The sequence below is a fragment of the Oncorhynchus keta genome, chromosome 12 (assembly GCF_023373465.1).
Source record: "Oncorhynchus keta strain PuntledgeMale-10-30-2019 chromosome 12, Oket_V2, whole genome shotgun sequence".
NCBI classification, from domain to species: Eukaryota; Metazoa; Chordata; class Actinopteri; order Salmoniformes; family Salmonidae; genus Oncorhynchus; species Oncorhynchus keta.
Window position 1 is genome coordinate 7803762 of NC_068432.1, and position 27249 is coordinate 7831010.

Below are 27249 nucleotides of genomic sequence, written 5' to 3' on the forward strand. Positions count from 1 at the left end.
TCAACATTCAAACATAAAACCGTGTCTTTTGTATACACGTGACTTTTTATGATTGAACAAATTGTGAAATTACAGATTAGAATTCTGGGGGAGGAGATGGGCCAGCTCGATTGAACCTTCTCGCTATTTCCATAGCTAGCTAGCTAGATGCGGACAATGGTATGGGCTAAACTGTATTTATGTTGCTAAATTGTGTATTTGATATGTGTACAGCCAACTGAGCAACATAATTTCGCAGAATGATACGATGTACGACGAGTCTTGGTTGGGTGTTCGCACGGATGGTTTAGCTAACGTAAGCAAGAAAGCGAATTTAGCTAGCTAGCCAGCTATCCGGTCATTGTTTTGTTGGCTGTAATTAGCTCAAACGGGTGGCATATTACATTTTGTGTGTTGAGTATAAATTAAGACATTTTTCAAGAGCACGTCAACCATTTTACTTTAGTGAAAGCTTACTGGTTAGCTACCTAGCCAGTTTAGCTAGCTAATTAAATTAGACTCGAGCGTTTTGTTCAATCTTGTCAACGTGATCTAGCGAGCTAGCAGGCAGCCCACATAGACATTGGTTAAAAAACACTTTCACAACTGTCGTGCACAGTTCTCTTCCCAATCTCATCCACTATTTTTGCATTGATACTAACTACTCCGCTGTAGCTAACGTTAGGTAATTAGACTACATAGCTAGCTAGGTAGCTACAGTCAGGATTCAAAACTCCCCATTGTAGCTAACCTAGAGTAGGGCGTGTGGCTAGCTAGTGTACTATAGCCAGCAGATTCTGACCCAACTGATGTTATGATTGTTTAAACTGAGCTGCACTGGGGTCGACGGTATTCATTGTTAGATTAAGACAATGCGGAGCAGGCACGAGATATAGGTCGGTAAACGTACCTGCAGGGATGGGATGTGCCACTGTTATGCAAATTTGACCTATATCCAAACTGATACATTAAGAAGATTGAAATACTGCTATTTTACTGGAAAACAGCCCTTGTTCTAGGGCTAGATTGTAGAAGCCACCACTGCCATTCCAGCCAATCAGCTCCTTTGTTGTGGAATGGCACACAATTGCTGCTGTGGGTACTGCTTGCTAGCACGAGGATGAAAAGGCAGCTTTCCAGAAAAAATAGCAGTCGTTCAATCTTCCGTGTTTAACAGTTAGGATGATGGGCCAAATCAGAGTACAATGCAATTTCTAAATCACTGGATTGAGGTATGTTTTCGACCCAGTGCAGCTCAGTGTAAACAAGTGTAACGGTAGGGTCTTAATCTGCTGACTAGCTAGTTTACTATCATGTCATGAACATATCACTGAAGTTCACCTCAAACAAGCTTCACATGCAGTTTACCCAATGCATGCATTACCCGAGACATGATGTAAAAGCAGCTAGCTACAGTAACCTATGCCATGCCAAAAGTTTCTAAATTATATTAATTTAGTAGCCACTCTTATCATACCTCTAATTGCTCCTGTAAATCGCTATGTGCCTGGCAGAGGACTTGTGGTTACTGGCCCAAAGATCATAACCGCTAGGCTACCTCAGTAAATATACCTCAGTAAATGTTACAAGTAGGAATGTGACAAATGGACAATTTTACTTTAAGGTGCTACACATAGGATATTTAGGAATTTTTGGATTGTAAATAAAAAAATGTCCATAATATATCTGCATCAATAGTGGAATGATAGTGTTTCACAGTCTTACTTACCCACCATTGTTGTGATATTCATCTATTGATTTCTCCTGCTGGTCTGGCATCTCAAAATGGGGAAAACTGTTTTGAGTTTGTGGCTGTGTTGTCTAGGGAAATCGGGTCAAGTGGCCAGTGTAGAAAGCACTCTGTCATTTCCTGGTTGCTAAAACTTGTACACGATTTGCTCAATTGCCATTTGCGTGAGAAAACATTGCTGTGAAATGTCTTTTCGATTTCAATAACAAACAATATAGTTTTTACAGCTGTTTGAAGCTGGTGGACCAAAACTGAAAGTAAAAGGCGCGAGTCTCTGCCAAATTGCAGGGGATGAGGGAGATTTGTTTTGAATGCAGCCTAGTGGTGTTGTAATTCACCGATCTTCCATTTAATGTTGAAACTTAAAAAAAAATCGGTTTTCCCTTTAAACAACAAGAAAATAAACATACAATTCCACATCAAATCACAATGCAGAATAATGGTTATATTGCATATGTATTCGAGGTCGACCGATTAATCCGAATGGACGATTAATTATGGCCGATTTCAAGTTTTCGTAACAATCCGTAATCAGCATTTTTGGACACCGTTTATGGGCGATTACATTGCAGTCCATGAGGAGACTGCGTGGCAGGCTGACTATCTGTTATACGAGTGCAGCAAGGAGCCATGGTAAGTTGCTAGCTAGCATTAAACTTATCTTATAAAAAAAACAATAAATCTTAACATAATCACTAGTTAACTACACATGGTTGATGATATTACTAGTTTATCTAGCTTGTCCTGCGTTGCATATACCATAAACATCAATGCCTTTCTTAAAATCAATACACAAGTATATATTTGTAAACCTGCATATTTAGTTAATATTGCCTGCTAATATGCATTTCTTTTAACGAGGGAAATTGTGTCACTTCTCTTGCGTTCTGTGCAAGTAGAGTATGGGTATATGCAGCAGTTTGGGCCGCCTGGCTTGTTGTGAACTGTGTGAAGACCATTTCTTCCTAACAAAGACTGTAATTAATTTGCCAGAATTGTACATAATTATGACATAACATTGAAGGTTGTGCAATGTAACAGCAATATTTAGACTTGGGGATAAAATACGGAACGGTTCCGTATCTCACTGAAATAATAAATGTTTTGTTTTCTATATAATAGTTTTCCGAATCAACCATATTAATGACCTAAGGCTTGTATTTCTGTGTGTTATTATAATTAAGTCTATGATTTGATAGAGCAGTCTGAGCGGTGGTAGGTAGCAGCAGGCTCGTAAGCATTCATTCAAACAGCACTTTCCTGCATTTGCCAGCAGCTCTTCGCTGTGCTTCAAGCATTGCACTGTTTATTACTTCAAGCCTATCAACTCCCGAGATTAGGCTGGCAATACTAAAGTACCTATTAGAACATCCAATAGTCAAAGGTATATGAAATACAAATGGTATAGAGAGAAATGGTCCTATAATAACTACAACCTAAAACTTCTTACCCGGGAATATTGAAGACTCATGTTAAAAGGAACCACAAGCTTTCATATGTGAGCAAGGAACTTAAACGTTAGCTTTTTTACTTGGCACATATTGCACTTTTACTTTCTTCTCCAACACTTTGTTTTTGCATTATTTAAACCAAATTGAACATGTTTCATTATTTATTTGAGACTAAATTGATTTTATTGTTGTGTTATATTAAGTTAAGATAAGTGTTCATTCAGTATGGTTGTAATTGTCATTATTACAAATATATCAAAAGAATCGGCCGATTTAATCGGTATCGGCTTTTTTGGTCCTCCAATTATCGGTATCGGCTTTTTTGGTTTTGGTCCTCCAATTATCGGTATCGGCTTTTTTGGTCCTCCAATTATCGGTATCGGCTTTTTTGGTCCTCCAATTATCGGTATCGGCTTTTTTGGTCCTCCAATTATCGGTATCAGCTTTTTTTGGTCCTCCAATTATCGGTATCAGCTTTTTTTGGTCCTCCAATTATCAGTATCTGCGTTGAAAAATTATAATCAGTCGACCTCTAATATATATGACCTTCTCAGGAAATAATTTCAAAGTGCCACTGAACGTGCATATTGCTTTTATTTTTGTATTTTATTTTACCAGGTATGTTGACTCACGCTGACCACACAGCTCACATGCGTGAGCGCTGCAAAATACATTTACACATACATGTTATTCAATCATTGCACCCACCCTGACCGCGCTCCTCAACGAGTGTCTGCGTGGCCAAGCGCTAAAATAGAAATAGGTTCTATTTGTGACGCTCAACGCGCGCTGTATGTCCAGCCTCTCCCATCTCCGAATTGGTTTTTAAGAGCATATACCCACGTGCCATCTCCTCATTGGTGTTTAGGAGCATATACCCACGTGGGTGATTGAAAGATGAACTGACACTACAGTCGGTTGTAGTAATGCATCGTAAAGATGGTTGCCAACCGCCATATAAAGTCCAAAGAAGTAAAAAGAAGCCTGAGGAAGGAGGAGAGATGACGAGAAAGGAATTCAGTTTACCGTTTTATTTGTGGATTAATTGTCGGAATAGAGGACCTTGTGCATTTCAGGTAAAATAACAACCCAATGTTGATATCCCAGGACAAATTAGTCAGCAACAGCAAGCTAGCTAAATTGGCATAAATGTTATTAATGCTTTTCAACCTGTTCCCAAATTAATATAATTGTTTCGGAGTCTATGATATTTCAATCTGCGTGTCGGTTTCGTGTCTGGTGTGGGTGTACAAAATCAACATGCATGTGTGCGTCGGTTTGGTCAGCATGTAAGACGCCAACCTTACTAGTTACCACAGTCAGAAAGTCATATACCCAGCTTCTTTCTACAATTTCTCTTCTTAAAATGTGATTTTAAACCTAACCTTAATCACACGGATAACCTTGTGCCTAACCTTTAAATGAAGACCAAAGAACACGTTTAAAAAAAAAAAAAAAAAACTTTTTATGCATTTTTACAATATAGCCAATGTTGGCATTGTGGCTGTGGTAACTAGTGGAAACCTTACTGAAGCATGTTATTCCTACTACTCTCAATTGGCCTCCCCTTACTCACAGGGAACTTCTTAGGATCTCTCTCCCTGGACCCATCTTCCTCTACTACTCTCTTCACTGCCTCTTCATATGACACCTGTACTACTTGGGGCTATATAGTGCTACCATTTTACTCACATATGTACCTACATATTTTAGCTGTGCAACCTGGAATTATTTTATTTAGATGCCCCAAGTAATAATTCTAGCTTTATTACCTCAAATATTTGTCATTGTGCTCCTAAATGTCTTTGTGTGCACTTACAATTTTCAACTTAGGTGTGCTCCTTGTAAAATAAAAAAGTCCAGCATAGAACCCTGCTACTCTGACCCTGGCAACCTTGACCTGTCTTTCTCTTGCTGGACACTTTTGATCTCCAGCAATATGGGTACCCCTACAGTTAGCATGCACAGCTTTCCCCACTAATACTACATATTCCTTTGTCTCATGCCCTCCTGCACACTTCTCACATCTAGGAATCTCCCTCCTACACACTGCTGCATCATGATCATAAGATGAACCTGTGAACTGTGAACCTCAGTTGTTCCGTGTATTTGAACTAATCCAGAACTAGCTGGATCTCCAAACTGCATTCTCCTGCTCCGACGATGCAATCATCAACCAATGTGTGCAACGTCATCGACTGCAGGTGGGCACCAGACTACTATACCATATGATGTGGTAAGCTGATACGTAAAATACTTATCCAGGTGTTATAAGATCTGGCATGCGTCAGCAACGTCTGAGCAGAGGAATGACTCATGGCTATGCCTATCCCACAACGCAGGCATAATAGCCTAGCTGATGCACGTCTACAGCCTCTGGGATCATGCCTGGCATGCCAAAGATCAACATCATTCATTAAAAGTCATTGATCAGCACTGAGCCTAACAATTTAGATACCGTTGTGGTCTTCAAAAGGTCTCCGGGCCGTAATGGCTTGTTAAGGGGTATAAGCAAGTGTTGTGTATCAATGGCAGCGAGTGCCACAAGCCTCTTAGTGCAAAACCAGCTCAGAAAACCCTTATACCCCTTCTGAGTACATTGTAGCCTAATAACTCTGGCTAAATAATGCTTGGGCAATTATTCAACAAGTAAAGGATCAGCTTAGCCCTCTGTAGCCTGCGGAGGTTTACATGACATGAAGGAAATAACAGTGCCGGCTTCCCGGGGGGGACTCAAATGGGTTAGGATGTCATTAGCTGGAGCATTTAAGCACGGCAGCTAGAGCAGCATTTTATCATTTTAAGATCAAGGCGTTACTCTCATACCAGGGAAGTGTTCTGAAGCGTAGCCATACTGTTGTGGTTATTTTTTGTTTCTTAGGTAGAGGCTAGTTTAACTCACAATCAAGCCACAGGCAAAACATTTTAGGTACTGTAGCCTGGTGGTATCATAAATGTTGTAAGACTAAGCTATATTTGGGCTACAGTCTGAAATGATTTGCTGTAAGGCAAGAGAGGCTACAATTGCAAATAGTTGAGTTGTTTTTGTTTTGTCCTTGCCAAAGGTCAAAGATGGTAATGTTTTTTTTTTTTCTTTAGATTTGCCTTTTTGTATTCCTATATATATTATAAATTACCAAAGCAACAAACCTAAAGCTTTTTCAGTCACATGCACCTACATTAATAATTGTGTTTGACATCTACAAGTGAAATTGGAACCGGAACCATATTGGTTCATTTCCATTTTTCCATCTCAACATCAGTGACTGTCAATTTCCATGCTCTTTGTTTTGACATTTGTACTTGTGACATTGCATTTGAAGTAGCCTCACCACTGCCAGCCAGAAAACACTTCATTTGAGTTCACTGGTGGCGGCTTTCTCTGGCTGCGAACAAAATGACGGTGCCCCCCTTCTCAATTTTTCGTGTGCTTCTGTTGCCTTAAAAATGGGAGTGAAAGAGGCCATCTATTTCGGTGGTGTAATAGTTTAAGGGGCTTATGTTTGCTGTTGGTTCAGGGGTCGGCCCTATTCAGACATGCATATTGGTGCAGTTGAGACTGTCTCTCTCTCTGCCCTCCCTCACTGTCTATGGTTTGGGGCTGCCCTGAAAGGCTAGGATAATGACTCCCAGTGTCTGGAGAGATTAAAGGCCGGAGCTGCATTCTTCAAATGCCTCGAGATTAGTTTCCAAGGAGCAGATTGCTGTTGCCATGAGAACGCAGTGCCTGGAATTAGGATTGGGGGGGGGTTCTTCTTTTTATATGCCCCACTCTTTCCATCCCACTTTTATTTACCCTTTCTTTCCTTGACTTTCTATTGACACTGATTATATTGTCCAGTTAACATGTTTGTGATGAATGTTAGGCCTACTCCCCTGCAAATAGACTAATTGACCCTTTTCTATGCCCCACCCCCTTGGTTACTGTTGAGCAAGAGCAACGTGAAGTTCATAGGTGCACATCAAATTTGGTGTCAGATGACAGCTGAGTCTATTTATTTTAAGACATACACTGTATACACTTTTTTCTAAAATGTACCATCCTAAAAATGTGGAATTGATTTCTGTTCAAACAGATGGAAAGGTGGTCTTAGAAAACATCTAGCAGGGAATCTTAGAAAACATCTAGCAGGGAAAGTCTTAAAATGTATTAGAAATACATCAAACCACAATTATGTTAAAAACCCTGGCAACTAATATCAACATTTTATATTGTTTTTCAGAAATTATTTTCATTCTGTAAGTAAAAATAAATAAATATGTATCCTAGTGTCTTGTCAATGTGTTACCAAAAATCCACATATATTTAATCCACAAGATATTTTACAGTTTCTGTCCTTCATGAGGGAGGATAATGAAAGTTCACAAAAGTAACAAGTAAAGGTAGACCTACCAATTAGTTTGTTTTTGTGATAACAATGAGTTTTTTCGATTTATTAAGTAATTAAAACAAGTCATTCTGTTACCAAATTGGTAACATAAACCCTTAAAAATCGGTAACAGATTACTGCAACTGAATTGGCTACAATGGGAATTTATAGTAGTCACAAACCAGTTGGGTCACCTGCTACTATCCTTCCTTCCACTAGCATACTGTTAAGCTCAGCACAATGTTTTCTTTCTGTTTCTGTCCTGTGGTGGTCAAAACAAGTGTGTGAAAAACGTCTGGACAACCGCTCCCTCTCTCTCCCCCTCTCTCTCTTCTATCTCACTCTCTCCAGTTAATGTCAGCTCTCTCGGTCTTTTACTGACACCTACCCATGAGCCCCCTCTCGTTCCATACTGTAACCAGCCCTCTCACCCACAGAGCACCGACTGACATCAGACGATGAGAAGTAGTTGAAATTTGATCAGTCAAAATCTGAACCAATCATAAACGACTGTTTCACAAGTTTGGACAGCAGAGTAAAGAAAAGTAGAGTATAGTACTGTACTGTAGAGTTTAGAACAGTACAGTAACTCTACTGTGATGTCCAAGCTTATGAAGCAGACGTCTATGATTGGTAAAAATTTGTTCCGGACCAACCACGTTTGGTTTTGTTTGAGGGAGGAGCTCAATAGAATAATAGCCAGTGTGTAGAATAATACCCAAACATGCAAAGGAGGCTAGGAAATGTTTCTACCTTCTGTGTGATACATCACCATGAAGAGAATGATATTCATAATTATGCATTTCTGTATAGTGCACATCAGAGACCCATGATGTCATTCTGTTACCACGATTCTGTTACTGGGTCTTAATACACTTCAGTTACTGTATTACAATAAACAAAATAGAGGTGTCATATCATAGCTGACACTCCACTCCGTTTTTGGAAAATGTGGTCACATAAACGGAGGGAGATTTTACCGTCATTCTCTTATCAAACTATACATCTGCACAGTTTTTCGAGTAAATGTGTTTGTTACATTTTCAGTGGAAATTGTTAAGTAATCAGTGTGAATTGAATTGTATGCTTTGTTTAACTTTGTAATCAATGGTTTTTGTTTGACATTCTTTTAAAGTGAAAAATCGGAATATCAGCGTCATTGGAACATTGCCCTATGACAACTCGGACAACATTTTTCTGGGAAGCCCAATTCCCCGTTCAAACTAGTGGAGAAAACCCCTCAGAATGATTTCAGACTGTGTTTTTATTACTCTGTGAAAATAAAACACAAACTAACCTTTGCTAATCAGGAGCCTCTCGGATATGTTGTGGTGGACTGTTATAACAATGGCTTCACTGGAACCTGGTAAAATATATTTTTTTTAGTGTGGCTAGCCACTGGATGACTGAATGCACTGTGTCAGCATGTAGCTACTAACCACCTTTGGAGCTAATGAATGCTCTTAAATCATATCCTGATGTCGACAGCAGATGAGGGTTAAATACATAATATAGCTAACTTAGCTAGCTAACATACATTTGGTGAAAACAAGGTATAATGAACTGGCTAACTAGCATTAGCAGCATTTTCAATGGTGGCCAATGCAGCTAGCTAACAGTTTGTAACAGTTGCCATCAAATGGAGCACTGTGATTGATTGGGTGGGATTTAGCGAAGGTTCAAACGGCTGTCCGTTTTCCAAATGACATTGAACATTTAGGGCTGTTATGGTCATGGGATTTTGGGTGACTGTTATTTGTCAGCCAAATGACTGCGGTGATTGCTATAAAATATGCAATTTTTCTCTTTTCCACCGCTCCTGAATGCAGGGCGGCTCAACTGAAGACTTGTTTGCTACAACACCTTGCTTGTTTCCACAAAGAACGAGAAAGTTTCACCACATTGTTACCATGGAAACGGACTCAACCACAGGAATGCCTGTCTATCCCATCCATAGATATCCACTGAGTGTACAAAACATTAAGAACTTGTTAAATCCACTTCAATCAGTGTAGATGGAGGAGAGGAGATGGGTTAAAGAAGGATTTTTAAGCCTTGAGACAATTGAGACATGGATTGTGTATGTGTGCCATTCGGAGGGTGAATGTGCAAGTGCCTTTGAACGGGGTATGGTAGTAGGTGCCAGGTGGACCGGTTTGAATGTGTCAAGAACTGCAGCGCTGTTGGGGTTTTCACGCTCAACAGTTTCATATGGGTATTAAGAATGGTCCACCACCCAAAGACATCCAGCCAACTTGACACAACTGTGGGAAGCGTTGGAGTCAACATGGGCCAGCATCCCTGTGGAACGCTTTCGACACCTAGCGGAGTCCATGCCCTGACGAATTGAGGCTGTTCTGAGGGGGAAAAAGGGGTGCAACTCAATATTAGGAAGGTGTTCCCAATGTTTTGTACACTCAGTGTAGCATGACCATACTATTTTTAAGGTCCCCGTCTTCAGTCAGATGTTCGTTTCACATACACAAAAAAGCATAAAGCATTTATGATGATCTTCATCTATAATCGCGTGTTACACGATTATACAATTTCCGTGCCAGCCCTAAATTCGAAATTAGGCCTAATCAGGAGCAAATGGAATTTGGGTACATTTTTCTTTCAATTCCAACCTCTACAGGTATTTGCTGAGCTACCTTCTTAGGAGAGCAAATGAAGGATGAAGAGATTCAAATAAATATTCAGAGCTATCTTTAATTGGCTGACAAAGGCTTATCGTAATTAGGTACTTTCGTATGTGTGTGATGGATTTGGGTATTAGCATATTACATGGAGGGTATTACCGCCACTTTTAAAAGCCTCTTAATGAGAATAAACTTCCCCCTCCACCCAAATGACCCGCATCCAACTGCCATGTTTTATCACTATTGAAAATGCAGCCAAACCCTGTTGTCAAATCAAATGGGCTTCTTGTTGTTTTATTGGTGCGATGAATGGCAGATCAACGTCGTGTGCATTTGGTTACTGCTCAATAATTTGTAGGCTTTAGCTACCTTAAATGGCAGGACATGACTTTGTCTACCTAGCATATGTACACAACCTCCTTTTCTACAGACGTGGGTAAAACTGAATCATTGTTCAATGTTTTACTCAGAACCGAGCTCTGGGGTGAAGTTTCCCCGAGGTACAGATCTGGGCTCACTAATCATATCAACCACTAGTGAGTAAAATTCTAAACTGACCCTAGATCACCCTAGATCAGTGGGGCGGCAGGGTAGCCTAGTGGTTAGAGCGTTGGACTAGTAACCGAAGTTCAAATCCCCGAGCTGACAAGGTAAAAATCTGTCGTTCTGCCCCTGAACAGGCAGTTAACCCACTGTTCCTAGGCTGTCATTGAAAACAAGAATGTTGTTCTAAACTGACTTACCTAGTTAAATATAGGTAAAATAAATATGTAATGTGGGTATTTTACTGTGTTTGGACCCCAGGAAGAGTAGCTTACTGCCTTGGCAGGCCAAAAAATGTATGGAAATGAATAGGATATTTCCATGTCAAAGGTATATGGGTCATTAGTTCTTTATGCATCTGGTACAAATGAATGTTGCCCCCGGCGATTCTTGTTCTCCCTTTGTCACATATCTGATAATATCACAGACATAATTGGCATTATTAAGCTTTGAAGTCAGAGCTCATAACCTCATTGCATCACGATATTTGATATTGACAGCACATATAACAAATCCTGATTGAGCCTAACCAGAAACTGACAAAGCCATTACATTCATTACATTACGGCAGGGTAGCCTAGTGGTTAGAGAGTTGGGCTAATAACCGGAAGGTTGCAAGTTCAAATCCCCGAGCTGACAAGGTCGTTCTGCCCCTGAACAGGCAGTTAACCCACTGTTCCTAGGCCGTCATTGAAAATAAGAATTTGTTCTTAACTGACTTGCCTAGTTAAATAAAGGTAAAATAAAAAGAAAAGGTGTAGGAGCAACTTCATCCTACTCCCAGAAGTGACTGATGGGATGCAGACGAGATACCATCTACATTTATGTAATCTACACAGGCAGACACAAATGACTGTTTCGGTTCATCTTCTTGATAACTTCTTGAAAGCCCTCTATTTTGTGTCCCCCCCAGAAGAGGAATGGCACAGATGAGGAAGTCGGGATGTGACGGAATAAGGACTAACTCCCGGACTGAGCTGTGGGTCCCACAGGTGTCGGCCAGACAGGAGATCCTCACCAGCCTGGTGTCTGCGCTGGACTCAGTGGTAGGACCACTAACACACAGACATAAACATACATTATTAGTTTTGCCATGGAAAAAACATGAAAGATTGATTTGTCAGGCAGTGTTATTTCAATGACTTCTTACAAAATCAAATTTGGCAATTCCATGGGAGCTGAAAATATTTTTGGTAATTTGGATTCTTCTGGCAATTCTCACATTGGCAGGATGGATATTTGAAATGCTTTTTACATTTGTTTTGCAAACCATTAAAAAATCATGATTAAAGTGGCCATTTTTGGCTATTTCTTTTAGACCTATACATGCCCCCTGTAAGACCCTATGATCTGTGAACTACATGATACAGACAACATCTTGGTGTCATTATACTCCTTACGGTGTTCTCTCAAATATATGTATTGATTCCAAATTAAAATGTCACATTAATTTATTCAACATTAAAAATATTAATTTTTCAACTACCCATTTTAAGACGTTGTTTAGAACAATATACTCTAGAATTACATCAAATTGCCAGAGTGGGCTCTCTGCTAATTGTGAAGATATGCTACATTTTCTGAGCACCACCAACACAGTGAATGGGAAAATAAATTCAAAGGGAACTCCCGCTGCTGGTCACTTGCTGAATGTGCAATCCTAAAGGAGACTGATTGTGGTTAATGTTAATTTATATGTATAAAATGGGTCATATCATGAAAGGGTAACTCAACCCCAATTTCAGCCTTTGCCCAACCCCTTTCAATTAAAAAATGCAGTCAGGGGAGAAGTTGTGGGTGGGGGAAATTGCTCATAAACATTCATTTTGGGTGTGGATAAACATAGTTGTACCTGATCCCAACACTTTCTCACTAAAGCGTACTTACCAGAAGTCCACTGGCACGCTCTGATAATAAAATGATGTGCAACGCGAGCAGTTACGGCTCTGTACAGTTAGCTCACTGTGGTAAGGTACCAACCAAGTTTCTGACATTACATTTTCATTTTAGCAGACGCTCTTAACCAGAGCAACTTATAGGAGCAATTATGGTTAGGTGCCTTGCTCAAGGGCACATTGACAGATTTTTCATCTAGTCTGCTGGGGATTCAAACCAGAGACCTTTTAGGTTACAGGCCCACCGCTCTTACCACTAGGCTAGCTGTCGCCCCATCTATTGCCACTTGCGGTGTAAGTTCGAATACCCCATGGGGCACAAAATACATCTTTTGAAATGTATATTTTTTGGTACTGTGTTGGGAAGAAAAGTGCAATCGTCACCTTAAATGAAGATTAGGTGGTCAATCCAGCCCGCATTGCTGGGGAAGCAGGGTAGCCTAGTGGTTAGAGTGTTGGACTAGTAACCAAAAAGTTGCAAGTTCAAATCCCCCAGCTGACAAGGTACACATCTGTCGTTCTGCCCCTGAACAGGCAGTTAACCCACTGTTCCTAGGCCGTCATTGAAAATAAGAAGTTGTTCTTAACTGACTTGCCTAGTTAAATAAAGGTAAAATAAATAAAAAATATTTTAAAAAATTGCAATATTTATGCAGTAGCTATTTTTCCAATTGTCAAATTAACTAAGATTGGTTTTGGGTACTGTTTAAAAACCTACAACTGCTGCCGATGTGACCCCTCTCACAGGTATAATTTGACTTTTTAGAAGTGTGTGGGCACTGTATGAATGTTGTAAATAAGGGAGTAGCATTCACAACCATTGAACTATGAGCTAACTCTTCGTGGACTGTGCCACCAATCAGCAATAGTGGTTGGTAAAACAAAATACAACAATTTAACATGACCACCATTGTCATCTATTTCATTGTTACGATGGTGGTAGCTACGAATATAAACGTATAGTCCTCATAGCCTACATTCTTTTCCTTCGTAAAATCACCGATGTGTATGAAACAGTAAGTAAAAACATTGAATTTGGTCATATGCGGAAATGTTCCTTACACTCCACTTACCAGGACCATTGACAAATTGGGCGCGCTGTCACCTGCTTTTATAATAAGCCTTGAGGTGTTACCACCCAGAAGAGTTTATTTCATACCGAACCCCTCCCTTGAGATGACATAGATGACATGACCTTCTCAAGGTGCCTCTCTACATCATGATTTCAATGGTAGAGTTGAACCGCTAGTGGCAAAAGGAGCTAGATTTACTACTAAAATACCAAAAAATAGCACTTTTGTAGCGAACTGTCAAAATGAAGAACAGAATTGGAATGTTTCACTAGAATGCCAAGAGTGTGCAAAGCTGTCACAAGGGCAAAGGGTGGCGACTTTGAAGAATCTCAAATATATTTGGACTTGTTAAACACTTTTTGGTTACTAAATGATTCCATATGTGTTAATTCATAGTTTTACATTCTTAACTATTCTACAATGTAGAACATAGTAAAATAAAATATATATACAGTTGAAGTCGGAAGTTTACATACACTTTGATTGGAGTCATTAAAACTTGTTTTTCAACCACTCTACAAATTTCTTGTGAACAAGCTATAGTTTTGGCAAGTCAGATACGACATCAACTTTATGCATGACACAAGTCATTTTTCCAACAATTGTTTACAGACAGATTATTTCACCTATAATTCAATGTATCACAATTCCAGTGGGTCAGACGTTTACATACACTAAGTTGACTGTGCCTTTAAACAGCTTGGGAAATTCCAGAAAATGTCATGGCTTTAGAAGCTTCTGATAGGCTTGTTGACATAATTTGTGTCTATTGAAGGTGAACTTGTGGATGTATTTCAAGGCCTACCTTCAAAATCAGTGCCTTTTTGCTTGACATCATGGAAAAATCTAAAGAAATCAGTTAAGACTTCAGAAAAAAATGGTAGACCTCCACAAGTCTGGTTCATCCTTGGGAGCAATTTCCAAACGCCTGAAGGTACCATGTTTATCTGTACAAACAATAGTACGCAAGTATAAACACCATGGGACCACGCAGCCGTCATACCTCTCAGGAAGGAGACGTGTTCTGTCTCCTAGAGATGAACATATTTTGGTGCGAAAAGTGCAAATCAATCCCAGAACAGCAGCAAAGGACCTTGTGAAGATGCTGGAGGAAACGGGAACAAAAGTATCGATATCCACAGTGAAACGAGTCCTATATCGACTTAAAAGGCCGCTCAGTAAGGAAGAAGCTACTACTCCAAAACCGCCATAAAAAAAGTCAGACTAAGGCTTGCAACTGCACATGGGGACAAAGATCGTAATTTTTGGAGAAATGTCCTCTGGTCTGATTAACCAAAAATTCATAATGACCATCGATATGTTTGGAGGTAAAAAGGGGGAGGCTTGCGAGCCGAAGAACACCATCCCAACCATAAAGCACGGGAGTGGCAGCATCATGTTCTGGGGGTGCTTTGCTGCAGGAGAGACGCATGCACTTCACAAAATAGAGGGCATCATGAGGCAGGAAAATTATGTGAATATATTGAAGCAACGTCTCAAGACATCAGTCAGGAAGTTAAACTTTGGTCGCAAATGGGTCTTCCAAATGGACAATGACCCCAAGCATACTTCCAAAGTTGTGGCAAAATGGATTAAGGACAACAAAGTCAAGGTATTGGAGAGGCCATCACAAAGCCCTGACCTCAATCCAACAGAAAATGTGTGGGCAGAACTGAAAAAGCATGCAAGGAGGCCAACAAACCTTATTCAGTTACACCAGCTCTGTCAGGAGGAATGGGCCAAAATTCACCCAACTTATTGTGGGAAGCTTGTGGAAGGCTACCCAAAACATTTGACCCAAGTGAAACAATTTAAAGGCAATGCTACCAAATAGTAATTGAGTGTATGTAATCTTCTGAACCACTGGGAATGTGATGAAAGAAATAATAGCTGAAATAAATCATTCTCTACTATTATTCTGACATTTCACATTCTTAAAATAAACTGGTGATCCTAACTGACCTAAAACAGGGAATTTTTACAAGGATTACATGTCAGGAATTGTGAACAACTGAGTTTAAATGTATTTGGCTAAGGTGTATGTAAACTTCAGACTTCAACTGTATATATATATATATATATCTCGAAATTAGTAGGTGTGTCCAAACTTTTGACTTGTACTGTATATACACTGCTCAAAAAAATAAAGGGAACACTAAAATAATACATCCAAGATCTGAATGAAATATTCTTCTGAAATACTTTTTTCTTTACATAGTTGAATGTGCTGACAACAAAATCACACAAAAATTATCAATGGAAATCAAATTTATCAACCCATGGAGGTCTGGATTTGGAGTCACACTCAAAATTAAAGTGGAAAACCACACTACAGGCTGATCCAACTTTGATGTAATGTCCTTAAAACAAGTCAAAATGAGGCTCAGTAGTGTGTGTGGCCTCCACGTGCCTGTATGACCTCCCTACAACGCCTGAGCATGCTCCTGATGAGGTGGCGGATGGTCTCCTAAGGGATCTCCTCCTCCCATCCCACACCATGACTGACCCACTGCCAAACCGGTCATGCTGGAGGATGTTGCAGGCAGCAGAACGTTCTCCACGGCGTCTCCGGACTCTGTCACGTCTGTCACATGTGCTCAGTGTGAACCTGCTTTCATCTGTGAAGAGCACAGGGAGCCAGTGGCGAATTTGCCAATCTTGGTGTTCTCTGGCAAATGCCAAACGTCCTGCACGGTGTTGGGCTGTAAGCACAACCCCCACCTGTGGATGTCGGGCCCTCATACCACCCTCACGGAGTCTGTTTTTGACCGTTTGAGCAGACACATGCACATTTGTGGCCTGCTGGAGGTCATTTTGCAGGGCTCTGGCAGTGCTCCTCCTGCTCCTCCTTGCACAAAGGCGGAGGTATCGGTCCTGCTGCTGGGTTGTTGCCCTCCTACGGCCTCCTCCACGTCTCCTGATGTACTGGCCTGTCTCCTGGTAGCGCCTCCATGCTCTGGACACTACGCTGACAGACACAGCAAACCTTCTTGCCATGCGATCCTGGATGAGCTGCACTACCTGAGCCACTTGGGTGGGTTGTAGATTCCGTCTCATGCTACCACTAGAGTGAAAGCACCGCCAGCATTCAAAAGTGACCAAAACATCAGCCAGGAAGCATAGGAACTGAGAAGTGGTCTGTGGTCACCACCTGCAGAACCACTCCTTTATTGGGGGTGTCTTGCTAATTGCCTATAATTTCCACGTGAAATTTATCAATCAGTGTTGCTTCCTAAGTGGACAGTTTGATTTCACAGAAGTGTGATTGACTTGGAGTTACATTGTGTTGTTTAAGTGTTCCCTTTATTTTTTTGAGCAGTGTATATTTAAAAACAAATTGTCGTCAGAAAACATTGTGAAGTGAACCACTGTGTAATATAGTTAAATATGTGTACATGCCAATACAACCAAAAGTATTTATACAGCAAAAATGGCTAGGGAATGTAAGAAGTTGGAAGAAGAGTCAATGAATAGAACAATATTCTAAATGTTGATTAAGTGTACTTTGAGCCTCACAGTAACACTAGGAAATGTTTTTCTTTATTCACTCTGAAGCTGTGTTTGAATACTCATACTAACCGTACTATTTGTGACGTAAATTGATAATGTAGTATGCTTATTGGTCATAGTATGGATGTTAGTAGTATGCCAAAAGATGTACTACATTCGCCAAAATACGAAGTATACAAGGAGTAGAAACTATTTCCAGGCTCTTAGGGCCCATAATGTAATTATTCAGAAAATGGGTGTGGATTCACAACATTTTCAGATTTGAAGAAAATTGAGGAAAATATACTGCCGAAGTCTGACGAGAGCGGATTCAAATTCATTGCATTAACTAATTATGACAACTGTTGAGCAATGTAATGACTTTTCAAATAAGTTACACGTTATGGTGGCTGACAATTTGTTAGCTACGCTAGCCTTAGAAACTACATAGCATATTATTTCTGCAGTTGCTTGTATATACCGATATGTAACGTTAGTTGGCTGTAACGTTAGTTGGCTACTAACACATCAAACTTGACAGTATATTAACTATATGCTATCTAACGACCCAACATTTATTGACTTGATTATTCACGTCATTCTTAGCTTAGTTAAGTGGTATAGTCGTTATGCTTTCTCAAAGGACATTGTTATTGAAGTCGTAAGATGTCTAGCTAGTAATTTGTCCGCTATGTTAACAATCTAGCAAGAAGTTGCATAGCAACAGCATCTACTTCCGGTAGAAAGGCAAAGTGCTAGTACACTCAACTGAAATGATACTGTTCATTTACAGTATACTTAAATTAACTAATAGTATGTAGTATATACTCATTAAATATGTAGTATGCAGTTCGTTAGTATGGGTTTTCGAACACAGCTTTAGTCTTGCTTGAGAAGGTGACCTATGACCTTGTCTTTTAACCTGTGTTCCAGTGTACAGCCATGTCAAAGCTCAATGCCGAAGTGGCTTGCGTCACAGTGCACGAGGACAGCGTGATCGCCGTGGGAACAGAAAGGGGAAGAGCTTTCCTCAACTCACGGAGGGAAATACAAACAGACTTCCACAAGTTTTGCAGTGAGTGCTTCGCTGTGTACTGTGTAAAAAGATGAATCGGGTATAATTTGCCCAAATCACATAACACGATATGGCTACATTTTTCACTTGGAGCACAATTGCTGCAACATTTTCCTCACAGGTCCTGCTTTTGTCTTAGAGTTGAACTTAGTTTTTTAAATTTTATCTGCGCCTAAAAAGGTTTTGTCTTATTTAAGTCTTATTTAAGTAATTCAATCTCTAGTTTTACATTTACATTTGAGTCATTTAGCATTTGCTCTTATCCGGAGTGTAGAACCATTTTTATTGTTTGTATCTCTGTAATGTGTCTCTATCCATGTAACTGTATACTGAATGTATCTGTATACTTTTAAAAAATGGGACCACAATGGAAATAAGTCCCTGACTTTATTGTGCAATCCCAGTCAAGTAAAAAAATAAAAAAATGATGTACTGTGTAAATATGTATTTTTATTTTTACTGATAGATTTATTTATCATTCAATTCTAAAGCAATTGATAACCAGAATAGCCCAACTTTGAGTGAAACTGGCAAGGTGAAAAGTGGAGATGTACAGTGAGGGGAAAAGTATTTGATCCCCTGCTGATTTTGTACGTTTGCCCACTGACAAAGAAATGATCAGTCTATAATTGTAATGGTAGGTTTATTTGAACAGTGAGAGACAGAATAACAACAACAAAAATCTGAAAAACGCATGTCAAAAATGTTAGAAATTGATTTGCATTTTAATGAAGGAAATAAGTATTTGACCCCCTCTCAATCAGAAAGATTTCTGGCTCCCAGGTGTCTTTTATACAGGTAAAGAGCTGAGATTAGGAGCACACTCTTAAAGGGAGTGCTGCTAATCTCAGCTAATTACCTGTATAAAAGACACCTGTCCACAGATGCAATCAATCAATCAGATTCCAAACTCTCCACCATGGCCAAGACCAAAGAGCTCTCCAAGGATGTCAGGGACAAGATTGTAGACCTACACAAGGCTGGAATGGGCTACAAGACCATCGCCAAGCAGGTTGGTGAGAAGGTAACAACAGTTGGTGCGATTATTCGCAAATGGAAGAAACACAAAAGAACTGTCAATCTCCCTCGGCCTGGGGCTCCGTGCAAGATCTCACCTCGTGGAGTTGCAATGATCATGAGAACGGTGAGGAATCAGCCCAGAACTACATGGGAGGATCTTGTCAATGATCTCAAGGCAGCTGGGACCATAGTCACCAAGAAAACAATTGGTAACACACTACGCCGTGAAGGACTGAAATCCTGCATAGCCCGCAAGGTCCCCCTGCTCAAGAAAGCCCATATACATGCCCGTCTGAAGTTTGCCAATGAACATCTGAATGATTCAGAGAACAACTGGGTGAAAGTGTTGTGGTCAGATGAGACCAAAATGGAGCTCTTTGGCAACTCAACTCGCTGTGTTTGGAGGAGGAGGAATGCTGCCTATGACCCCAAGAACAACATCTCCACCGTCAAACATGGAGGTGGAAACATTATGCTTTGTGGGTGTTTTTCTGCTAAGGGGAAAGGACAACTTCACCGCATCAAAGGGGCGATGGACAGGGCCACGTACCATCAAATCTTCGGTGAGAACCTCCTTCCCTCAGCCAGGGCATTGAAAATGGGTCGTGGATGAGTATTCCAGCATGACAATGACCCAAAACTCACGGCCAAGGCAACAAAGGAGTGGCTCAAGAAGAAGCACATTAAGGTCCTGGAGTGGCCTGGCCAGTCTCCAGACCTTAATCCCATAGAAAATCTGTGGAGGGAGCTGAAGGTTCGAGTTGCTAAACGTCAGCCTCGAAACCTTAATAGCTTGGAGAATATCTGCAAAGAGGAGTGGGACAAAATCCCTCCTGAGATGTGTGCAAACCTGGTGGCCAACTACAAGTAACATCTGACCTCTGTGATTGCCAACAAGGGTTTTGCCACCAAGTACTAAGTCATGTTTTGCAGACGTGTTTTTCTGGATTTATTTTTTGTGTTATTCTGTCTCACTGTTCAAGTAAACCTACCATTACAATTATAGACTGATAATTTCTTTGTCAGTGGGCAAATGTACAAAATCAGCAGGGGATCAAATACTTTTTTCCCTCACTGTATGCCTTTAGTTTCTCATGCTTGATTCTTTCAGGGGTGCACTGTCTGCAAGGGCTGACCACAGTGAATGCCCATGCCAAAGTCCAGGAGAGTGAATCCAGCAAGCTTGGCAAAGAGGGCGGGCACGGCAAACAAAGGGCGTCAACAGATACCCACTCTAACATCTTTGTCTTGAGGAAAATGGTGGAGGAAGTCTTCAGTGTGCTTTACAGTAAGGGCTTCAACATACCTCACCAAACAAAGATATACTTTTTTAGGCCTGCGCTATGGGAATTATTTCTATTTTCTAATTTAACTTCCTAATTTCTACCTTCTCAGAATTGAAATAAAATGTTAAACACATGATTGAATGTTAATATTTACAGTAATTTAACATGCAAACAAAGTTTCAGATGAAACGTTCCTTTTCTAATCCCTACCTTCTCATAACTAAAATCCTATTTCTGACACGTGATTGAATGTTTTTCTATTGTCAAATCAAACTTTATTTGTCTTGTGTACAGGATGCAACAGTTGTAAAACAGTCCAGCGAAATGCTTGCTTACAAGCTGTTTCTCAATAATGCAGCTTGTAAGTAAGCATTTCGCTGGACTGTTTTACACATGTTGATTTTTTTTTATTTTTTATTTCATGTGATTAGTAATTCATTTACGTCTGTCCCTCATTTTAAGGTCAACCCTCTTATGTGAACTAAACTCTCATTTATTATTGTGAAACTATTCCTTTAAAAAAAAGAAAAAATCTAAAGCAACATTGAACATCTAATAGTCAAATCATAGTGTAAAAGCAGGTGGAGCTTGCATTCAATTGCCACTTCCTGTTGCACACAGCAAGCTTCCATTCCTCCTGCCACAATGGGGTTTTATGGCTGATTTTAAGATGACATCATCAACCTTGTTACTGTCAACCCTGTAACTTTCTTTGGCACATAATAGGAACTTAATATAGTTTTTTTGAGATGGGGATAACTAATAGTTTTTATGATGTTGACATAATTTTTAAATTATGTGAAATCAAAAAAAACATTTGACCAAGTTACACTTCTCAAAAGGCACCGAATTAGTGGAACGACCAAGTAATAATAACAATAGAAGCATCAGTGTATATATTATAGGTGAACGTGCGTGTGCATGTGTCAGTCATTTGACATGTCCTTTTCTAATTTTTAGCATCTCACAACAGAAAGCATGTTTCTGACAAGACATGGAATGTTGCCATTTACAGTCATTTGACATGCTGTATGTATGTGATAATTTTCCAGGTGAGGCTGTTGGGAAGAGCAATAGCCTAGTCCCTGTGCCTTATGAGTGGATCCTGAAGGACCCCAGCTCTGTGGTGGCCCACGGCCTGCCTGAGGGGATCGTCCTGAGGAAACCTGCTGAGTATAACACCAAGACCTTAATGAAGATCCTGGAGCAGAGCAACCGCATCTACTTCACTGTCAAAAGGTGATCTCACTCCATACAGTACCTCATGACGTACCTGCATAAATGGCAGAAGTAAGGCAGCATAATTAGCATTGATCCAGGGCTGGTCTTGTTATTGACACACAGCTTTATCTTCTCCCGTTTCCTTCTTCTTCATCATCTGTTTATAGGGGAACAGAGGAGCCTTTGCGCGAGACTAAGTCCAGTGCCGGCAACGTCAGCAACCACAACTCCTTCTCGGGCACCACCAAGATCCTAGCCAAACACGGCCCAGCCTCCAAGCCTGCCTCCACCGCCCAGGAATTGTCCACCGCATCAGTCTCGGCCAGCAACTCCATGCTCTCCAGCTTCCTGTATGGCATGCCCATGTCCTCCCTGCCGCACCCTGACGGCAAGCTGGACCTCAAGCCCACGTCCCTCCTCAACCTGGACAAAGACCGCCTGGGGGCCTGGGTGGCAGGGGCGGATAAAGGGACGGCCGCCAAGGACAGTTCCGATAATGGTAAGATATATAACGTGACCCCACAGGAAGAAGCTGTTGCTAAGGTAGCAGATGATGGAGATCCAGGTTACTACTGACACACCCTTCACCATTTTGAGTCACTGTTCATTTTCTGTCTCTGTAATTTAATGAATTTGGCAGGGTTACTATTCTCCCTGTCATTTTTGCTAGTGGTTATACTACTGGCTGTCATTTCACATAATTTATTTGATCGAGAATCACTTTTGATTATGGACATTTTCATTTTTCAAAATTTGCTTGGCCTTGAAAGCATAATTTAATGGCTTTAAATAGGCTTTAAAATGTGCTTTTGATGCTACCCATGTGAGTATGTTTATCAATGTTTAATTTCTGGCATTTTGCGGATAGTACTCCAAGGGGAGTTGGGCCAGAGTCCTCCCAGCATCCACGTCTCCAAGCGCCTCCTGTTTTCCCTCGTACATGAGAAGTCAGGTAGGCTTGAACTGGAACTGGACACAGACAGTAGGCCTGTAGGCCACATACTTTTCTCACCAACCCGTTTGTGCTGTCTCAGATATTTTCCATTCACATTGTTCATGGGATGTAGTGTCTATGGTGGATGTGTAACAGGTACAGCTTAGCTCAGTTTGACTCTGCCCAGTAGTGTGAAACATTTATTTTTTAAAGGGGTCTTTGGGCATCTCACCCCACCCCCCTGCCAGACAATACATATACTCTACATCCGGGTATAGACAATCTCTCAAATGTGGTCTTAGAGAATGACTTGTCGGCTCACTTAATGGCTCTTTTTTTCTTGTGAATCCCACATTGCAGTTTATTAAAAACGAATGGTTTTTCCCTCACGCTATAGACTTCTCTCCTTTGTTGTATGACATGATTGAGAATTATAGTTTTTAACTTGTTAAACTTTGATTTCATATTATTTTTTACATTTTACACAGTGGTATGGCGTTACCAAAATGCGTGTCATACTCTAAGTTGTTGCGGAAGTCTGATTTGAATTATTTTCTCATTAAACTTTGTCAGAGTTTATTCTACATAGTAAATTATTGGGTGGGCCGTCTAAGGCCATACAGTATATTTTTAGAAATACATTTTGGGGTTGGTAAAACACACTCAGTGTTAACTTTAAGGGATATTTTGGCACTTAGGTCCTTTATCTACTTTCCCAGAGCCACAAATTATTTTCTAATTTAATTCCTTATACCTGTAAATCCCATTCCAATGTTTAGGTAAAATGTAATTCCAAATTCAATATTATTCCACAAATTCAATTCCATCAGGCTGATAATGTAATTGTTCAGAAAGCCTAGCTAAACTGGAAATATAGGAATAGCAGTTAAAATGATCTAAAACAAATCCTGTTGTTGAGTTGTTGATACTAAGTGCATTATTTCCATTAACTGGGAAATATACAAATATTGAATTCTAATTCAATTCCAAATATTTATTTTTTTACAATTCAAATAGAATTTAAATTCCATAACTTGAACATTTTTGAAATTCGAATTGATTTCCACGTAAATTTTCCACTTCATGATTGAATTCAATAATTGAATAGGAATTTCAAATTGATTTGGATTTGACCCCAACCTTGATAACCACCACCAAAGCCCCTTTTTAACTTAGAAAAAACCCCTCAGTGTACATGTGGAAAGTAGACATACAGATTGAAGAACTTTTATTTTTCTTCACCTATTTTTTTATGTTTACGTTATTCTCTTTTGCGCTCAACAGAAAAATGGGATTCGTTCATTCGAGAGACAGAGGACATCAACACGCTGAGAGAATGTGTGCAGATCCTGTTCAACAGTCGCTATGGTGAGATGGTCAACCACTATTTCTCAGCATGGTTTCCTATTGTAGGGCATTAGCAACAAACACTTTTAGGGTTTTAACAACTTTCCAGTTTCCCGGACCCAGATTAAGGTTAGTCTCAGTCCAAAAAGTACTTTCAGTGGAGATTCTCTGTGAAAACGTTTTACTATAGAATGCTTGTGTTTAGTCAGTTTCCAGCTATCATTACTGCATATAAATCTATCCATACGTTATACCCTTATTAAGACCGCATTGTAGGGCCTCATGATTGAAATCCGTCAATGATTTCTGACAACCCCCTTATTTTCAGCGGAGGCCCTGGGCTTGGACCACATGGTTCCAGTGCCGTACCGGAAGATTGCCTGCGACCCAGAGGCTATGGAGATAATTGGCATCCCAGACAAAATCCCCTTCAAGAGGCCCTGTACCTACGGAGTACCCAAACTCAAACGCATCCTGGAGGAGCGCCACGGGGTCCGCTTTGTAGTGAAAAGGTAAACACTGATCTGAGATCAGTCTGGAAAAGTCTGTCATTTTCCTCTCTCATTCGTCACTCCAAAAATAAGAGATTGCACTGTAGTGTGTAGTGCACCCATATAAGGGCTGCATAACACATCATTCCAGGGTTGTGTTCATTAGGCTCCAAAATATATATATTTTTTACTGAAACAGGGAAGAACTACAACTAATGCAGTTGTCCAATAAGAAACATGCTCTAATGAAAACAATCCGTTTTGAGGACCACTGTTTGATGAGCTACAAAAGAATGCACAGCATCTCATCTATCTCTAATTTCCTATTTGGAAAACCGAATCAATGAAGGCAGAAGTGTCAAACCAGGCCATCTGTCGGTTAAATACCTTGCCCTCCTCTAATAGACAATGCCCCGCTGACTGGTAACCACCACCGCACACCACACAGCATGGTGCCTCCTGCTCTCTGGCATATTGAGCCAACGTCTCGCTGTCATTCAACCCATTTGATGAAATAAATGTAGATTGGGCAACAGGCTTAGTTTGAGTTAACACCGGTATCAGCGCATGGCCCATGCAAAAGGCGACATGGGCATGTCATTAATATTAATACAATTAGAGCAGATTGAAGATCATATTTTTATCCAGGAGAGATACACTCCTGACTTTGTTTTTGATATTTGTTGTTGTTACTGTTGGTAATTCAAGATGGCCCAGATATAGACCGTGTAGAGATGTCTGTTTAATCTCGTGACATGTTGTCTGTTCAGTTCCCTTGTTGACATGTGCACTGTTGTTCACCAACAGTTTACTACAGGGTGCTCTCCTTACTTGACTGTTATCAATGATCAATAATCACATTTATAAACAATAACAACCCTCTGTTCTCATTCCAGAATGTTTGACGAAAGGATTTTCACAGGTAATACTGAGTATTTTTTCATCTTGCATTGTTGATTTCTAAAGAAGCCCTTAGCATGCCTTTTAGCAATGGCATGTCCTTATTTTTCTTCTGATACCATGGATGTTTAGCTGTAATAGCTTGTAGTCCATCATGGCTGATCTGATTGATTGATCTGATTGATTCTGTTATGTTGTGTCACAAAGCTGCTGGTAAGGTGGCCAAGGAGGAGGGGAAGCATGACATAAACTCCACCTTTGAGGACGGTTTCCCTGACAACCTCCAGGTCCCGTCGGCTGCACTGGAGCTGGTCACCAATCCTCACAGCAGCAGGTCTGTACGCAAATCCTAGGACTTAGCCATTAATGGAGAGGGTGTAGTGACGCAAGATGCTATTTGGAATCATCAGAACAATCTGTTCCGCACCTGATTTAGCCAATCTGCATCCAGAGCTATAACAGACAATTAGATCAGAAGACAATACAAACAAACATTTCAACCCGTTGTAATATATTGATAGAGCCATTCATTCATTGAATGCTACATGTCTATCACTTGGTAATGGAAGGCCATACCCTGACACGCCATAATTTATCTATGCTAATGAATTTATGTTATAATTCGAAATTGTGCATTTGTTTTCCTTTTCAGATCTACAAGCTCTTGTGTGAGTCCATTGGCTGACTGCGAAGCAGGTTAGTGACAAGGCAATGCTATAGCATACTATAGTAATACTTTCATGCAAACCCAATAGGTGAACACAGGTTAGCACTCCTTTTTACAGTAGTCTAATATGTTTCATTTTGCATATCCACTCTTTAACTGTCCCTTGGGATTCGCAAATGAAAGCTTAAGCCACCTGATACAGAACATACTTACTTAAAGCATTTGAAACACATCTATAAAAATCCAATGTCACACATTCTGGGAGAAAGATCTAGCTTTACCTCAGATGGAACCATATTCCCTATATAGTGCACTACTTTTGACCAGAGCCCCATGGTCCCAGGTCAAAGTAATGCACTATATAGTGTGCCATTTGGGAGGCAGCACTGCTATATGAACTGTTTTTACTGTTACTCTTTAAGGGCCTTCAGGAGATTGTATTCCCTTGAAAAAGATTAAAACGGAACCCCCGGATGGGGAAATCATCCAGGTGACTGTACCAGGTAAGTGGTGCGCCTCCGTCCATTATAGTACCTTTTGAAATAGCTTTAGCTGTTAAACCAGATAGCATCTGGGGAGCAGCAAGTCAATATAGCGTAGATATGCAGTACCAGTCAAAAGTTTGGACACACCTACTCATTCCAGATTATTTTTATTTTTACTATTTTCTACATTGTAGAATAATAGTGAAGATATCAAAACTATGAAATGACACATGGAATCATGTAGTAACCAAAAAAGTGTTAAACAAATAAAAATATTTTTTATATTTGAGATTCTTCAAAGTATGACATCTTTGCACACTCTTGGCATTCTCTCAACAAGCTTCATGGAATGTTTTATTTTTTTAGTTCACTTTTATTTAACCAGGTAGGCTAGTTGAGAACAAGTTCTCATTTGCAACTGCGACCTGGACAAGATAAAGCAAAGCAGTGTGACACAGACAACAACACAGTTCCACATGGAGTAAACAATAAACAAGCCAATAACACAGTAAACAAATCAATGACACAGTATAAAAAAAGTATATATACAGTGTGTGCAAAAGGCATGAGGAGGTAGGCAATAAATACGCCATAGGAGCGAATAGATCTGGAAGGAAAGGAGGCCAAATTAGGT

General features: G+C 40.2%; 1 protein-coding gene across 7 annotated transcripts in view; it reads left to right on the forward strand.

The window, feature by feature from the left end:
• LOC118390926 (general transcription factor II-I repeat domain-containing protein 1-like) overlaps positions 1–27249 on the forward strand; it is a 50478-nt gene that overhangs the window by 789 nt on the left and 22440 nt on the right. For 5 of the 7 annotated variants that reach the window (XM_035781765.1, XM_035781762.2, XM_052457697.1 and 2 more), the window contains exons 2-13: positions 11646–11778; positions 18123–18264; positions 20396–20572; positions 21623–21809; positions 21959–22290; positions 22660–22743; positions 24010–24093; positions 24401–24584; positions 25460–25485; positions 25671–25797; positions 26116–26159; positions 26553–26633. In XM_035781765.1, coding sequence (XP_035637658.1) covers positions 11653–11778; positions 18123–18264; positions 20396–20572; positions 21623–21809; positions 21959–22290; positions 22660–22743; positions 24010–24093; positions 24401–24584; positions 25460–25485; positions 25671–25797; positions 26116–26159; positions 26553–26633 — 1594 coding nt within the window. In that variant the 5' untranslated portion in view covers positions 11646–11652. Of the gene's footprint in view, positions 1–53; positions 160–274; positions 296–11645; positions 11779–18122; positions 18265–20395; positions 20573–21622; positions 21810–21958; positions 22291–22659; positions 22744–24009; positions 24094–24400; positions 24585–25459; positions 25486–25670; positions 25798–26115; positions 26160–26552; positions 26634–27249 lie in introns of those variants that run through there. The other 2 variants (XM_035781763.1, XM_052457698.1) reach the window with 2 other exon arrangements.